Genomic DNA, 16,978 nt, shown 5'->3' on the forward strand with positions numbered 1-16,978 from the left:
AATATTTTTCTTCTAGGTTTTATTTAATCCTTTTGATGACATAATTCCAAGAACCGGTAAAAAGCTGACGAATGAGAAACCAGCTGAAGAAGCGAAGAAAGCAAAATCCAAGGGCACAAAGTAATTATCGCCTATGGTGGCTCCACAAACTCAATATTAACATGGTGAACAAAAACTAAGATCTACTTATATATCGCCACTGAATGATCGAACCCTTATTTATACCCTGTGAAGTTAAAGCAGTAAAGCTCTATACATTTTAGTTCTTTGAATGGGATATTTTGTTCAAAAGTATTCTGAAATGTCATTTCCAGGAAAACAATCTATATAAGATAATACTGTCCGTCTGTCTCCCCCCCCCCTTTTTATTTTTTTGTTTCTAAGGAATTTTAGCTTACTTTCATTTGGAGAAGAAGCTGAAGAGGAAGAAGTAGAAGTCAACAGAGTTAGCCAGGTATAGATACAGGCTAACAATATATTTTTGTGACACTTCTTTGCTTGCTTATATTTGTGAATAACTTCCTTTCCTCTCGGAACCTTCACCTTACAGAGCAGGGCTGGGGAACCTTTTTTGCCTCTGTAGGCCAAATACTTATAAAACCCAGCCTTGTGGGTCAGATTTGACAAGTGGGCAAGGCTGCCCACATGACAGTTCACCTGACATGACCATGGCATCAGGTATTGGGTGCTTTGAAGTCCAGGCATTGGGACTTCAGAGCACCATGCAGGGCTTGCAGATTACTGTCCATCGCTCAAAGCCTTCTTCCTGCAGTTCCTCCACACACAACCATTCCAGGGTGCTTTTGGTCTAGCCTTCTTTCTTGCAGGCATCAGCTCCATGTGCAAGTTCTCCTGTGGATGATGAGCAGTTGAGCCAAAGGCTGCTTCCCTTGCCCCATGGGGAGCGCACTTTAAGATGCATTGCCTGCCACATCTCTACCTGCCCCATATCTAATGACATCAAGTGTGGGGCAGGTGGGGTGGTTTGGGGAAAACTGTCTCTCAGGCCTACTTTGAACCCCTGGCAGGCCAAGTATGGCCTGCAAGCTGAAGGTTCCCCACCCCTTTTGTAGAGCTTTGTGAACCAAATCATACTTGATACAAGACACTGCCAAGTTCAGATAAAACAGGAATATAGAGATGGATGTGCTTATCATGCATCCTTATAAATGTTGTATTATTGTAATACTTTGCTGCTAGATAATTGGTCCTTCACAACTGGCTCCTGATTGGTTTTCTGCCTCAATGCAAAGTGCTGATTATACTGAATATGACCCCCGTAAGCACTGCATGGTCTAGTACCTGATACCTACAAACCTGTTTTTTCTACGTGATCACATTTATATATTTAGTTCAGGGATGGGAAATTTGTGGCGCTCTAGGTGTTGTTGCAGTCCCAGTTCCCATCACCCCTGACTATTGGCTGTACTGACTGGGGTTGATAGGAGCTGGTGTCCATCTGTATCTGTAAGGCTACACGGTTGTGCATCTCTGCCTTAGCTCATGTAGGGAAACTTCGTTTTATGTCCCCCTCTCTGTCTGAGGTGGTAACTTAATTGTGGTAAGACCTTCTTGGTGGTGGCACCAAGACTGTGGAACTTGCTCCCCAGCAAGTTTATTGCAGTTTTTTAAGCAGCACATCACAATTGTTTCATTTCAAGGCACATTTGCAATGAACAATATTGGAAGTTTATTTAACTTCAGCATTCTCTTTTGATGTTTAGTCTTTTGTAGTTAGGTTATGGTACGATTTTTATTAATTGTTATAAGCCCTCTCCTCTTAGGATAAGAACCAATGTGTTTTACAGGAGAGTGATGCTATATTTTTTCAGTTAGTTTGTGTGAGGTTAAAAGAGTGATCCCCCCACCCCTTTTTCCTACTTATTGTTCTGCATCTCTTCTTCTTCTTCTTTTAGAATATGAAAGGAAAAAGCAAAAGCAGTCACGACTTGCTGAAAGACGATCCACATCTGAGCTCAGTTCCTGCCATTGAAAGGTTAATATACTACTTGCTAATCAGCAGCTATGTCAACTTGGGGGAGGCTGCATCTCTGTACCGTAAACTCACAACTACCTGTCCACTTGCCTAACTCTTGCTTTTTAGATCTAGGGGGCTATCCCTAGACCTTTTTTTTTCCTGCCCCTGCTTTGTATGCAAGGTACATATGTAAATGAGTGGAACTCCATGATTTATTTTTTAAAAAATGTTTGTATCTCTACCTGTGTACTTTTAAATTCAGTTTTTATTTCATTAAACTAATTCAAGTAACGTTAGAGAATAATCTACTTACATAAGTTGCATTTCCTTTCAGTGAAAAAGCAGATGACAGTGATAACTCAGATGAGGTGAGTAGCATTTCTACATCAATAGGGAGCCCATTTTGCTGTGAAGTTGTAACATTCTCAGGAAAGTCACACACTGAAGCTTATACATGTTGCCACCAGGACAGTGGTTCTGGGTGTGGGTGATTCCTTTAGGTCAAAACAAGCACCTTGTGTTGAAGTTTGAGTCCATGTGAAGTACACAGCACAAAAACGGTTTAAACTAAAAATACCCAGTGGAGAAGAACCGTATGCAGATGCTCAAATTTTATACATAGTGAAGAATAGGGGCTGTGCTGTCCCATCCCTCTAATGCTTTGCCACTCACTCTGATGAGATGGACCTCCAGTTGTCCTTTTTATTGCACATTCGTGTTAATTTGTGCTCATTATAGTTGTTGTTTAGTCATTTAGTCGTGTCCGACTCTTCGTGATCCCATGGACCAGAGCACGCCATGCACCCCTGTCTTCCATTGCCTCCCGTAGTTTGGCCAAACTCATGTTAGTAGCTTTGAGAACACTGTCCAACCATCTCGTCCTCTGTCCTCCCCTTCTCCTTGTGCCCTCCATCTTTCCCAACATCAGGGTCTTTTCCAGGGAGTCTTCTCTTCTCATGAGGTGGCCAAAGTATTGGAGCCTCAGCTCATTATAGTGGCAGGGCTTTAAATACTGTTTGCGCCTTCAAATGTTACAGGGTGGGCATACAGCTTCATTTCTGCTTGGTGTGTGTCACAGAATCATAGAACAGAACATAACAGAGTTTGAAGGGACCCCAAAGGTCATCTATAGTCCAACCCCCTGCAATGCAGGAATCTCCCCTAAAGCATCCAATGCAGATGTCCTGTAGCTTTCTCCTGAAAACCTGTTAATTTTCATATCACAGATGTTTTGGGGTTGTTGGTGTTTTTTTGTCCTGCTTTTGTTTTGTTTTAGCATAAGAGTGCTCCTCCAGACAGTGATAACATTGGGGAAGCATTGCAGAACAACTAATAAAGCAGAATGCTGTGCATACAGTTCTCTATGAATTCATTACTAACGCACCAATGACATGTTACATAAATGACCATCAGAAACCAAATACTGGTCTGGAGAGGCCTCTGTGAATGTAGGTCCTTCACATCTAGATCTTGTGGTGTACAGGTCCTGTGGATTTGGCCTTTGAGCATTGGGCTCCCCTTTTGCATCTGGGCCACAGGCATAAATTACACCTCACAGATGTTGAGTGGGATGGTGCACGAATACAGTCCCGCTCTCCCAACTTTGTATGTACTGTAATTTGGATATCTGCACAGTGCTGAGGAATAAGATGAGATGATAGTGATGTGGAAAATGAAAGAAAAATGTTGCTTTGAACCAATTCAGATTGGTTCAAGTATGCTGGAGAAGAGGAAACCATATTCTGTCACATTTTAAAAACTGGAGTGTAGTGGTTCTACTAGATCCTAGGAGGCCAGGGCTCGAATCCCCACTGCTCCATGAAGCTCACTGGGTGACCTTTAGCCAATCACTGTCTCTCAGCCTAACCTACCTCACAGGGTTATTGGGAGAATAAAATGGGGAGATGGTGAAACCATGTACTCATTTGCTACCTCTAGCCCCTTGGAGAAAAGATAGAATAACAACAACAATAATGAATAATAATAATGAGAAATATAATAATAATAATAATAATAATAATAATAATAATAATAATATAGAACAGGAATTTTAACTACTTCTTGAGGAGAGCTTAAAATGATTAGAAATCTCTTTTCTTCATGTAAGTATCTCATTGTTTTAGACAGTTGTGTTCTCCAATGTCTATTGCCTTTGGAAATACTCTTCCTGTGATGAACTGAAGTTGTCATGTGTATGAAGAGCAATGAATGGATATTTTATCAAACCAGCCTATTTGCTTGGCAGGAAGAGGGTGCATATGGTGAGGAAGATGAAGAAATTGATAGTGATGAGAAGTATCAGATGAAAGAACGCATTGTGAAGAAGTTAAAGAAAGATGCTGATCTAACAGCTCAAAAACCAACTAAAGAGAAGGAAGCGGAGAAGAAAAGTAGCCGCAGGTGGGTAATGCATTATTTTGAGCTTGACTGTAGTAAAGTAACATTTTCAGATATTCCACCATTGACACAAATAAAATGCTGAGTAAATTGATTTTAAGTTTGTTCCTCACATGATTTTTTTGGTTAACATTTTTAGAGGAGCATCTCTCCATATTTTCATTCTTCTCTCTGGCCCCACCATAGAAAGCTTTTGATTAGCTACAGCATATATGTATACCGTTCCCCCTGTTTCCAGTGTTCAAGCTGTGAGTGACATTGCTGAAGTAACCAAAACCAGTGTCAAGCCTGCACAAAAAAGGATATGTCAGCAGGCTTGTGGGAACACTGCAGTTTGTAGAAGTACAAAAACTACCCAGGAGAAGAAACACAACCCAGGGTGAGGGGCAATAATGACCCCAATGAGGACTGAGCATGCTCATTGGCCGTGGAATGCTGATGGTTGCAGTGGGGAACGGGTGGAAATCTAGCGTGGGAGAGGAAAAATGGAGAGGCTGGAATTCTGAACAGAGAGCACGCCACACTACAACACTTGGTTGCAGATCTCATTTGCAAGCATGCATTTTTATTTTTCTAGATAGTTGTTACTATGAAGTAATAAGCAAAACTTGGGTGTTTCTGACTTCAGTAACAAAGTGCTTATAAACCTTGTGTGTGTAAAGAGTATTATCATAATGTCATCTGCTTGGCTTATGTTTTATCATATTTTATAAGCTATTAGCTGATTATAGAAGTGGGCCCAGACCCATGAGTTAGCGCCACAGCAAAGAAACTCCCAGGATATACCTTCAGTGTACCATTTGCTGTGTAGTTATGCACTGACACAAGGTACCCTATTGGTAGAGCGGGTTAGGGTGGTGCTTTTTAATTAGTAATGGTTACCGTCTTCATGTGCTTAGTGTGCAAAGCTTTTGGACAGATTGAATGGGCCCACCTGGGACCCAGCTGCATCAGTGCAAGAGTCCATGCCTGGCATGTGGCAATACTAACCTGTTGTACTTGGGTGCTTATGGGTCCTGGAAGCCAGAGGAGTGTTTGCAGAAGTCTGTTCATATCTCTTGTCTGCTGAGAAACCTTCACAACGTTAAAGCATATAGTAAGCAGAAATGCACAGCATGCACAGGCTCAAGCTCTTCTCGCATGATCATAACACTTAGTACAGTTCACCGAATAATCAAAATGTTACTTACGACATTTCCAAGTACTGATTTCTCATGGCAAAATTTTGTTAAGGGCAGGTAACACCCTTTTTTGGCATCTTTGAATCATTAGGAGTTGTTGGTTCAATGCCTCTCTTACTCAAGGAATATCACAGTGTTTTCTTTTTGTTTGTTCCAGCTTTGCTAAGATCTTTCACGTTCTGATGAACTCAGACCACAGCCTCTAGCTATTGCCTAGACAATAAATACTAACTTGCACACTTCCATAGTAATCACAGATGCAATATGCTTTGCACATCCACCATTTTTATACAGCTGTACTTGAGACAGTGCTCTGTGTCTAGTGTGCATGCACACGAAAGCTCATCCCAAGAACAAACTTAGTTGGTCTCTAAGGTGCTACTGGAAGGAATTTTTTTATTTTTATTTTGTTTTGTTTTTTGGTGAGTGTTTTTATTTTAAAAAAGAACTTACAGCCTACCTAATTTTTAAAAGAAATTCAAAGTGGCTAACAGATCCCAAACCTCACAATCCCTATATCTGACCCAGTCAGAAAATCAGCATGATTAGCACAACCCTATATCAATTACAATAATTACTTCCTAAAGGGCTACTAAAACTAGAACATCAGCGATATGTGGTGTAGTGGTTAAGAGTGGTGGACTCGTAATCTGGGGAACCGGGTTTGTGTCTCCACTCCTCCACATGCAGCTGCTGGGTGACCTTGGGCTAATCACACTTCTCTGGAGTCTCTCAGCCCCACTCACCTCACAGAGTGTTTGTTGTGGGGGAGGAAGGGAAAGGAGAATGTTAGCCGCTTTGAGACTCCTTAGGGTAGTGATAAAGCAGGATATCAATTCCAAACTCCTCCTCTTCTTCTTCTTCTTCTTCTTCTTCTTTTTCTTCTTCTTCTATACCAGAAAAGTGATCAGCCGAAAAACCTTTTAAAACTGCCATGGTTTTATCAGCCACCTGAAACAATACACGTGAGCCCAGGGCCAGGCTGGGGCAGGCTAGGAAAATTTTGGACTAGGAAAAATACGCAGTGTTTGAGTTTGGGTAAAAAATAAAAGTCCAAGTACATGTGACTGGAGTGTCATGTGTAGTTTTTCCCTAAGAGCAATTTTGTTTTTGTTTTTTAAACACTATTTTGACATCTGCTAGTTCTTTTAGACCATGTGTGATCTATTTAAATTTGCTCTCCGTTCCAATTTGGCTTTAATACTTAAGGTATCTGTTGCATGGCCACACAGTTTATTAAGATACATTTTATTGTACCTCAATCATTTTCTCTTTCTAAGTTTACCTAGTCTGTTGTTGTTGTTGTTAATTAAATTTAGTATAGTTCTTCCTAGGAGTTTAATTTCTGCATTTGGTATGCTACAGCCTAAATACCACTTCTTTAAATCTTTTGAAAATAAATGTTTCTGATCTCAAAGGTATGGTGTGATACCTTTCTGAGTGGTAGAAGCAATTGCTGCAGTTCTTAATGTCACTTCTTAGATATTAGCAGTGAGTTCTGTTTCATTTGAAAACTGTATTAGCCGCCTAAGCAGTGGCAATGCAATTACATATGCACTGGAGGGTGTGTATATGGAATCAAAGATATAAAAATCAAAGTACTCATAATTTACAGGGAAGCAGTAGCTTTTCTACTAAAAGTAAAATCACATTGACGTAGGCTGAGAGTCAAAATATTTATCCACTCCTCCTAAATTTCCTTTTAATTATTATTTTTAAGTCGCTTTTTTCCTGGACATGTTCCATCAGCAGACAAACTTTTAAAATAGAAGAAATATACATTTTAATATTTCTGTACGGTGGTACCTCGGGTTACGTACTTAATTGGTTCCGGGTTGCCGTTCGTAACCCGAAAAGTACGCAACCCGAAAATCTTGCTTTGCGCATGCGCAAACTGTGCAGAACGCTTCTGTGCATGCGCGTATCACTTCCGGGTTACCAGAGTACGTAACCCGAAAATACGTAAGCCGAAGCAGACGTAACCCGAGGTACTCTTCTGTTCTAACATGGCATTCACAATGGTCTTCTATTCAATAAGATGATCGTGTCATGTTCCCCCCACCTCCTTATTAGTTTCAGCAGAATTTCTGCCTCCAAACTCCCAGTCCTTTCACTAGACTCAGAGGCAGGGAGTTATGAATTCAACAGGGATCTGTTGATTCCACCAAAACAAAAATTTAATGTGTTTTGCCAAACAGTTTGACCATTTTTTAAATCAAATGAATAAGCTTTGAAGAATCTACTTCTGGCTGCATGGGACCTGGTTTTAAAGTAGCAGCACTCAAATCTTCCTCTAAAATGTTTCACTTATTTGTATCTAATTTATTAATGTGCCCTCCTTTCCACAATGCATTTGTCAAATATTGTGGGTTAGTCAAATAAGTCATAGTTATCAGCTTATATAATTAATTATGCAAGCCACCGAAGTATCTGTTATGCTTGGAAAAGCCTGTCACAGCGTACTACAGACTTCATTTAGTAATTGGAAACTGAACTTCATGTCATCTTATTTCAAGATGACTCTTACTTTATACAGATGTGCTGGAAGCTGGCGATGCAGCACATTCCCCAGAGAGAGTTTCAAGGATGCTGATTCAAGCGTGCATTGATCAAAGCATGCAGTGAATCATGGGTCTGGGGTGTCAACAGCCACAGAATGGAATCCATGGTGTATGACTTCAGTGGGAGGTTCAGGGAATGTTTTGTCAAACATCTGATAGCTATCAAATTTTTCATTTCATCTGAAAGTTAGATCAGCAAGTGTTGAAATGTTAAGTACTTTATTTGGAATAGCAGCTTATATTTAAGACGGCACTTAACAGCAAGTCTGGTGCAATGGTCAGACCCTGTGCAAATCAAATGCACAAAATAAAGCAACCGCTTTTTGCTTCTGACTGTTCATGAGAGAGCCGTTCTACACTGCTGAGAATTGTGAGTCTAAGGGCAACTGCTTGTTTTGCTCTGGTACAGAAAAAGACATACAGTGGTACCTCAGTTTACGAACTTAATCCGTTCTGGAAGTCTGTTCTTAAAAGGAAACCATTCTTAAACCAAGGCATGCTTTCCCTAATGAGGCCTCCCACCGCTGGTGCCCTTCCACCGTTCGGCTTCTGTTCTTAGACTGAGATAAAGTTTGCAAACTGGGACACTAATTCCGGTTTTGTGGAGTTCGTAAATCGAATAGTTCATAAACGGGGTTGTTCTTAAACCGAGGTACCACTGTACTCCATGTCTTATGTTGAAGGTCTCATGGGTAGGTGAACTATTTCTTTTCTGTTTGAAGCACCTTGGAAGCAACAAACACCAAGAATTGGATGCTCACTTCAGTGCGATCTTCATGGGACACTCGTGCTTCGGTTTGCCACCCGGCCTAGTACACAAATCTATTTTGTTCTTGGTTATCCACTCCAAGTACAAAATTTAACACGAGAAGCTACCCTAATTCTGATGTGTCAGAACTGGACTTTTGGGGATTGTTTGGGCACAGTGCTAAGCCCTCTACCATGGATAAGCAAATGTATCTGCATATGTGTTGCGGTATGCAATGCAAGTTGCCCTACTTTCCTCCTCTTCCATTCTTCCAGGAGGGAAACAAATCCTAAAGCTTTTTTTTTAGCGTTTATGTCTGTATTAGCACTTGCGGTTTGTTTCACTTCAGTCAAGGCAGAATCGGAAGCTATGGTTTGTTCCCAGTTGCATGCGTTTGAGAGAAATAAACCACAAGTGTTTGGTTCCAGATGTACAGTGGTACCTCGGTTTACGAACTTCATCCGTTCCTGAAGTCCATTCTTAAACCAAATCCGTTCTTAAACCGAAGCGCGCTTTCTCTAATGAGGCCTCCGGCTGCCAGTGCCCTTCCACCGTTCAACTTCCATTCGTAGACCGAGGTAAAGTTTGCAAACCGAAACACTACTTCCGGTTTTGCAGAGTTCGTAAACCAAATAGTTGTTAAACAGGACTGTTTGTAACCCGAGGTCCCACTGTACTGCTAAATTAGCCCCTCTGTGGTTTGTTTCTTCATTGGAGGAAGTAAGGAACTGGTGGGGGTGGGGAGCACTCAAGCTGCATGCACAAGCACACAGTTCATGCACAGACTCAATTTATTTAACCATGGTTTGTGGCTTAGCATTGTGCCCTAGTGTGGCCTTTGTAAAGAGTCTTGAGTACAATAGTTATTGAGTGTTGGACTGGAACTGGGGAGATCTGGGTTTGTAACTACTCAGCCATGAAGCTTGCTGGGTGACCTTGGAACAGTCGCCACCGCTCAGAAAAACCTTCCACATTGGAATATTGTGATGATAAAAGGGCAGGGTGGAAAACTCCTGCAAAGTAAAGGAAGACATAAGCCTCCAGTTGGTGCTAGAATGTAGTTGTCACTCTTGTAATGTTTGCCAGTGCATTTCAACAAAAGTCTTTCCAGGGGCCATTAAAGCAAATCCCACACTCTCCTCTTCTAATCAACCATCAAAAGTTTCATTCGAGTCTTTGCCCTGTAGGTGGAGCTCACATGCCACAAATTTATGGATAGACCCTGGCTTGATTCTCCTGCCGTTTGTTGATATGGCAGTCCCTAAGCTTTGTTGAAGTATGTAAGAGCAGGGAGGTGCTGATTGCTAACAACAGATGATAAAATAAAGGCTTTACAGTTTATGACAATATTTTGTAAGACTGTGGCCAGCCTACAGAATATTGTGTTTCTTCAAAGGTTTGTAAAGTAGGGTTGCAACATTTTAATTGGTCCATTAATAGGCAGGGACCAGTTTTGTTAAAAGCCCCTTACTCATTTAAAGTCACAGTTTTTGTTTGTTTTTAGGCTATTTTGGTTTGAGCAATGCATTAAGAAATAAAAATACATTTCTTTTTAAAGCAATGACTGTCTCTTTAGCGTTTGTTATTTCACACACTTACTTCAGCGTCTCTGAAAGGTTTAGTGAAATGATCATTTATTTATATTTTGTTTAAAGTTAATTAAAAAGCAGCATGGAGCAGTTGTGTCTTCGCTGGGATACATTCAATATCCCTTGCCCCTCCGTTGCTTCTAGGCAACACACTCTGACTGAAAAATAAATGAATGTTGCTCTGTCCCCCTCTACTGCTGTTCAGTGGCAGCAGCTGGTGAATACTATGTTCTGTCCCTCTCCAACATCTGCCAAGTTCAATGGAAATTTATCTTTCCAAACAAATTTTCCTTTGGAAATCTTTATTCAGAGCCAAGTCCACACATGAAGAGAACTGTGCATGCACAGTGCAATCCAATATATGTCTACTCATAAGTAAGCACCACTGAGTTCAGTGATAACTTATTCCTATGTAAATGTGTACAGGGTTGCAGTCAAAAGGGCTGGATGGTTTTTTTCTCTCAGCCATTTGCAGGGCTGAAAGACAAGCAAATTTTAAGGTCAAAAGCAACTTGCCTATAGAGTTTACACGAATAGCCCCATGCTTTAAACCTGTGTTTTTCTCCAGTGTAGGAATGGGATTTAAAGAATTAATGAATTCAGGTTCTAGAAACTGGAAAACGTTGCAATTCTAAGAGCACAGCATGCGCGTGTGTGTATAATCTCTAGTGAACACCATTTAATTCACATTTCAATCTTGTTTAAGAAATGAATGGATATCTGATTCAGTGACTAATTAACTAATGAAATTATATCGGTGATCTTAGCGCTTCTATAAGACAACCTTTAAAACTGCATTCTTTAATTGGTTCATGGAGGAGTTTTTTGGAAAGTTAAAGCATGAATCACAGTAAACAAATGATGCAGATGTGGGGGAGAGAGAATTCCCCCCCAGTATCATTTCACTGTTGGAATACAACTATGTCTTGTGGTGCTAAAACATACTGCTTTTAGAGAACCCAAATTATTATAGGTAGAGTCTCATGTAAAAATCTTCCCATAAAAGGTAACATCATTTTTATTCTGAGCTGTTGCTGTTGCTGTTGTTGCTGTTGTTATTTATTTTCATACAATTGTATATCTAATTGTGGTTTCAAAACTACATAAGCAGAATAGATAACACAAACATTCCACTATAGTGACACAAGTTAACCAGACTTAGGACGTTGTTCAGGATAGTAGAAAGCCAACTACTATGACTTACGTTTAAAAAGAAAAAATGTATTGGTCAATAAAACAAGCAGAAATTATTATTTTAAAGCCTTTGAAAGAGTAAAGTATTTGATGCCTTTTTTTAATGCAGAGAAAGAAGGACATAGCACAGCAGATTTCCACAAATGTGGGATCTCTGCTTCAAAAGCCCGGCCATGGGTTTCTTGCCAGTCTGATCCCCCAAGTTTTAGAAATTCACTGTTGTTAAAGGTGAAGTTGATAATGGTGAAAATCTGTGTGCTTTCACATCACCCTGTTCCTTCCCCTGCAACTGCTTTGAAAGAGTTGTAAGGAGCACTTGCTCACTAGAACAGACACACAAAGTGAGTTGTTGAAAGTCAAAACATGGCGTATACTTGAAGCCTATTGGAATGCGCTATTGCTTTTCCATCTGTTATTGCTAAATAGTAAATTTGCGGTGAATTGATTGTTCCTTTGGATGGTAGTGGGAAAATATTCCCCCTCCTCCTAAATATTCCAATGCCTGTTTAAAATATTGTAAAGATCAGGTCGCTAGATAATTCCTAGAGAAAGTAGGTTGAGTGTGTACATTTGGGGAAGTTCCTATGTTCAAATACCTACAGGATCTCTCAGTAGTAAAATGTACCAGCTAATTCTTGATCTCACCATCGGGTAGCAAGTGGGGGGGGGGAGCAATGCCATAAGGAACCATAATTATGTCAAGTGCAAACCGTATCTTGTGCGCTTTCCCCCAATTGCTATTTGATCAAACAAAAAATGCAATTTGCGGGACAGTCTTATTTTTTACTGGTAATCATGATATTCATAAACTATTGCAATAAATATACAATAAACAATGAACATTATACTGTTTGTTTAACACCAACAGCTGGGGCCAATCTTGGGCCCAGTTGTGGGATATGGGTTGTACCACTCGAGCTAAGCTGCCGATGGGAAGGGAAGTATAATATCTGAACAGCATCAAGGGAGGCTATGTCAACAAATCACCATCAATGAAGCGTTTGGGTTCTGTTTAAAAAAAAGAAGTTCCCATGTTGCTCTTCTGCACTATTAATTTCCAGTAGTCATTAATGAATGAATACATTTTTTCCCTTCTACGTTTGATAAAGCATGAACATAAACAGAAGAATGATGGGACTAGCATATTTAATCTTGTTAGCAGGGATTATCCTGCGTAACCCAATTTGTATTTTACCTCACCCATGTTGGTGGGCTGATTATATTTATAAAATATGACAGTGTTTTCCCCAGTTTACTCTGTGTGAAGTCACTAGCTGTGCTTTCAAAATGTTTATTATTTCAATTTCTTTCAAAATTTGAAACGTGGCCATTACTGCATCTGTATGTGGTATTTGCTGTTGTCATGTGTAACCTTCTCTTTCTGGAAGCTCAGTGGGCTAATTGGTCAGCAATTTCAGTCTTTTTTCTTAATGGGTGGTTCTGAATTGCTAGGCAGCTGCGGCATAAAGATGATATCCCGGTTCATACATTCACTGAGGCCTGTACCCTGTTTTTGTGGAGATGGAGCAGAGTGAATCCTACCCTTTGTTCCAACAGTATATTTTGTTGATTAGTGTTCCCTGTGACTACTTGATCACATATGAATGTCATGCTCTCCAACATTTCTCTGATGAAAATAGGGACGTCCCATTCCATAATGATAATTTTACTGTTTATACCCCACACAACTTACTGGGTTGCCCCAGCCACTCTGGGCGGCTTCCAACATGTATAAAAACATAATAACACATTGAACATTTTTAAAAACTCCCCTGCCTTTAGATGTCTTCTAAAGGTTGTATAGTTACTTATCTCCTTGGCTCAGGGGTTGGATAACTCCATACCCTCCCACATAGGGACATCCTAAGGAGAAGTGGGACATTCTGGGATCAAATCATAAACCAGGACAGCTTCTCTAAATCAGGGATGTCCTTGGAAAATAGGGACACTTTGAGCATCTGGAATCTTCCCCCTCAAAGAACAGAGTTTCTTCAAAGTGCCTGAGATAGGATTATAGGTTGCTGCAGTGCTTTTTTTCTTCATCTAAAAAATGTTTATGAGTACTCTCATTTTCCTACTCATATCGAAATACTGCCCCTCAATGAGGCCAAACTTAGATTCACAAAATGTTTAGGGGTATGTGTACCCCTGCGTCCCCCACAGAAAAAAAAGCACTGGGTAGCTGCCTTACACTGAGTCATGGCTGGGTCCATTTAGCTCACCAAATAACCTTTAAATTTTTTAAAAAATGGTCTGTTGTCTTCTGTTTGTTTGTTTGTTTGACTGGCTGACTTCTTCAAATTATATTTTTGCAAATGCTAAAAGACTAGTTTTGTTTGCGTTTAGATCCATTTTAGACTTTTGTTTATCCATGTGGGAACATCCAAATGAGACACAGCAACCTCACTAATGAAGGAACAAAATTCAAAAAGGAATTGTGTTGTGTAGTCCTGTACATATTTACTCAGAAATAAACCCCACTGTGTTCAGTAGAGCTTACTTCCAGGCAAACGCATATAGTACTACATCCATAGTTTCACTTTTGTTGCACAGTATCTGAGGCTGGAAACCCCATTACGTTTCACATACCCTGTTCCTGAAGATATGTACCGGTACTCCTTTGAAAACAAGGCATCTAGGACTAATTAGATTTAGGTCACATTCACATTGTACATTTGAAGCACATAGCTTCACACAAAGAATTCTGGGAACTTTGGGTTGTTAAGGGTACTTAATTATAGCTTGTTCGTTGTTGTTCAGTCATTCAGTTGTGTCCGACTCTTCGTGACCCCACGGACCAGAGCACGCCAGGCACGCCTATCTTTCACTGCCTCCTGCAGTTTGGGAATTATAGCTATGTTAAGCATAAACTCTCCTGCCAACCTAGTGGTTCAAAAGCAAGTCAAAGTGCAAGTAGATAAATAGGTACCGCTCTGGCGGGAAGGTAAACTGCGTTTCCGTGCGCTGCTCTGGTTCGCCAGAAGCGGCTTAGTCATGCTGGCCACATGACCCGGAAGCTGTACGCCGGCTCCCTCGGCCAGTAAAGCGAGATGAGCTCCACAACCCCAGAGTCGTCCGCAACTGGACCTAATGGTCAGGGGTCCCTTTACCTTTACTTTACTTTAAATTAGGGTTGCCATATTTCAAAAAGTGAAAATCCAGACACAAAAGTTGTTGAGCTTTTTTATAATTGATCACAAATTAAAAAAAATTTAAAATGCATTTTAGCTATTTTTGAGGAAAATAAAACTACACTTCCGACGTGGGTTGCCATATGTCTGGATTTTCTCAGACATTTAGGTGATTCCCACCCAGGCACTGTTTAAGAGGGCCGAAATTCCGGACGTATGGCAGCCCTATTTAAATGCTATGTATTGGCCTTAGAGATTCTGAGCAGTTATCAGCAAAGAGTCTTGTGGCACCTAAAGGCTAACAAGATTTTATTATGGCATAAGCTTTCATGAGTACATTTCATCTGATGTGAGATACGATTCTATCAGATATGAAACTAGTCATATAAAACTTACTGCTCTAACCCAGCAGCACAGGTCTGTGGGCTCAGTGGTTTGGTTTTGTTTTGTTTTTTTGCTATTTCCTCTGAGGTGGAGCTGAGGTTGGGACACCTTGGGTGCATGTGTGCCTGATTTGAAGAATTAGAATTTTTACCTTCTTCAAACATCCTTCGTTCATCCTTCATCTGTGGCTTATTTAGTGGTGCCAAGCAGAGCATAATTGCCTTTAAACCTAGTGTGTTTGAGAATTTTTGCGGGGAAGAGAGAGAGAAGCTTGGGAGGAAAATACTTATTTAGTTCTGAAAATGATAATTGTGCACATTTATAATATTTTATCTCTCAACATTATATTACAATAAAAGGCAACTTATGCCTATTTAGCTTGTGCGCATTCAGCTTTAATGCACATGGCCAAAGTAAAAAAGAAAAAGGGGTTCTAGGAAAAGTGACTTTGGCATTCGCATCCACCATTTTGGCTTTAGGCATGATCCCCAGAACATAACATAAGTTGCGGGTTTGCTGTATTTTAAGTGCAGGATATTGTGCGTATCCTGAATTGAAATTCTCTCCAGAAATGTATGTTATTAATATTGTAACACTGGAGGAGCCTTGCTAGATCAGAGCAGTTTTCTATTACCTCAGTGGCCACACAGGTGTCTGTGGAAGGTCCACATGAGTTCAATAGGGCAGTCAGTCTCACTCATGGTCCATGGCAAAATTGTCTGTTTTGCAGCTCTAAAATAGTAGTTTTTCTTCTTCCGTGTTTCTAGATTGCTTGGGATCCTCTGTGTTTCATTGCTCATAGAAATTTTGTTGTATTACCTATAAAGTACTGCGTTGTGCATTTACACTGCAGGGTAATCTGTAAATTAGCTCTCTTTGTTTGGTGTTGAAGGCAAGATTTAACTGATCTTTAAACTCTGAATTAGTTGCCTGAGAAGATTGAGATTGTGGTACTCTGTATTAACCGGTGGGTTGTTATTTATATTGTGGTGTGTTGTGAGGAAGAATCAGGCTTTGCTCTGGGCCATGCTTCCTGTGTTGTCCTCCAGAATCAATTAGATGCAGTATTCATTGTCGTATTGTGATGGCACCAAGGGGCTGAAGGGCACATTGTTTTGCTAGCCACTGTACAAATACAGGACAGGAGGATAATCCCTGGCCTAAAGCACTGACAAATAAGATGGACAAAAGGAGAAAGGGGAAAAGATTAACATACAACTAGAGTAAATAAAAAGAGGGGATGCTGGGTTATTTGAGTTCCAGATTCTCAGTGGCTCTTTCCCCTTCCTATTCTGTTTAACCCTTTACTTTCATTATTTCAGTGTCCATGTAATTTATTTAGAGAATTGCAGCCCAGAGCTCTCAGGTGGGCTAATGAGATATCAAAATTCTTGGAGAACGTTTTAGATGTAAAACCATAAAAAGGGCTTCCCGAATATGCTACTTGTGCATTTAAACAGCAATGCATCTATAAGGCCTGGGCAAATAACAAGCTCTGTTTTTGTTGTCACTTTATTTTGGTCCCCACCTACATCACTTACCTTATTAAGCAGCGAATGATAGCCATTCTTTATGCTTGCAATCCAAGCTACGCAACTAGTTCTAAGAGGTGGGGGGTGGCGGCTTTGGAATTCTGCTTCTTAAATACCGTATTTTTCGCTCCATAAGACACACTTTTCCCTCCTAAAAAGGAAGTGGAAATGTTGGTGCGTCTTATGGAACGAAGGCTTCACTCCGTGCTCCCACCCCCTGCCGCGTTCGGCGGGAGGTGGGGGCGGCGGCGGAGATGTTGCTGGGTCCCCCCCCCCCGCATCT

General features: G+C 40.5%; 1 protein-coding gene across 1 annotated transcript in view; it reads left to right on the forward strand.

Annotated features, from left to right (window-relative positions):
- Positions 1 to 16,978, forward strand: part of CWC27 (CWC27 spliceosome associated cyclophilin) — a 109,879-nt gene that overhangs the window by 7,162 nt on the left and 85,739 nt on the right. Inside the window, exons 6-11 of the mRNA XM_033164839.1 lie at positions 17 to 120; positions 385 to 454; positions 1,917 to 1,996; positions 2,313 to 2,346; positions 2,919 to 2,921; positions 4,224 to 4,378. Of these exons, the coding sequence (XP_033020730.1) occupies positions 17 to 120; positions 385 to 454; positions 1,917 to 1,996; positions 2,313 to 2,346; positions 2,919 to 2,921; positions 4,224 to 4,378 (446 nt within the window). The remainder of the gene's footprint in view (positions 1 to 16; positions 121 to 384; positions 455 to 1,916; positions 1,997 to 2,312; positions 2,347 to 2,918; positions 2,922 to 4,223; positions 4,379 to 16,978) is intronic.

This window comes from Lacerta agilis, chromosome 11 (assembly GCF_009819535.1).
Source record: "Lacerta agilis isolate rLacAgi1 chromosome 11, rLacAgi1.pri, whole genome shotgun sequence".
Taxonomy (NCBI): Eukaryota; Metazoa; Chordata; class Lepidosauria; order Squamata; family Lacertidae; genus Lacerta; species Lacerta agilis.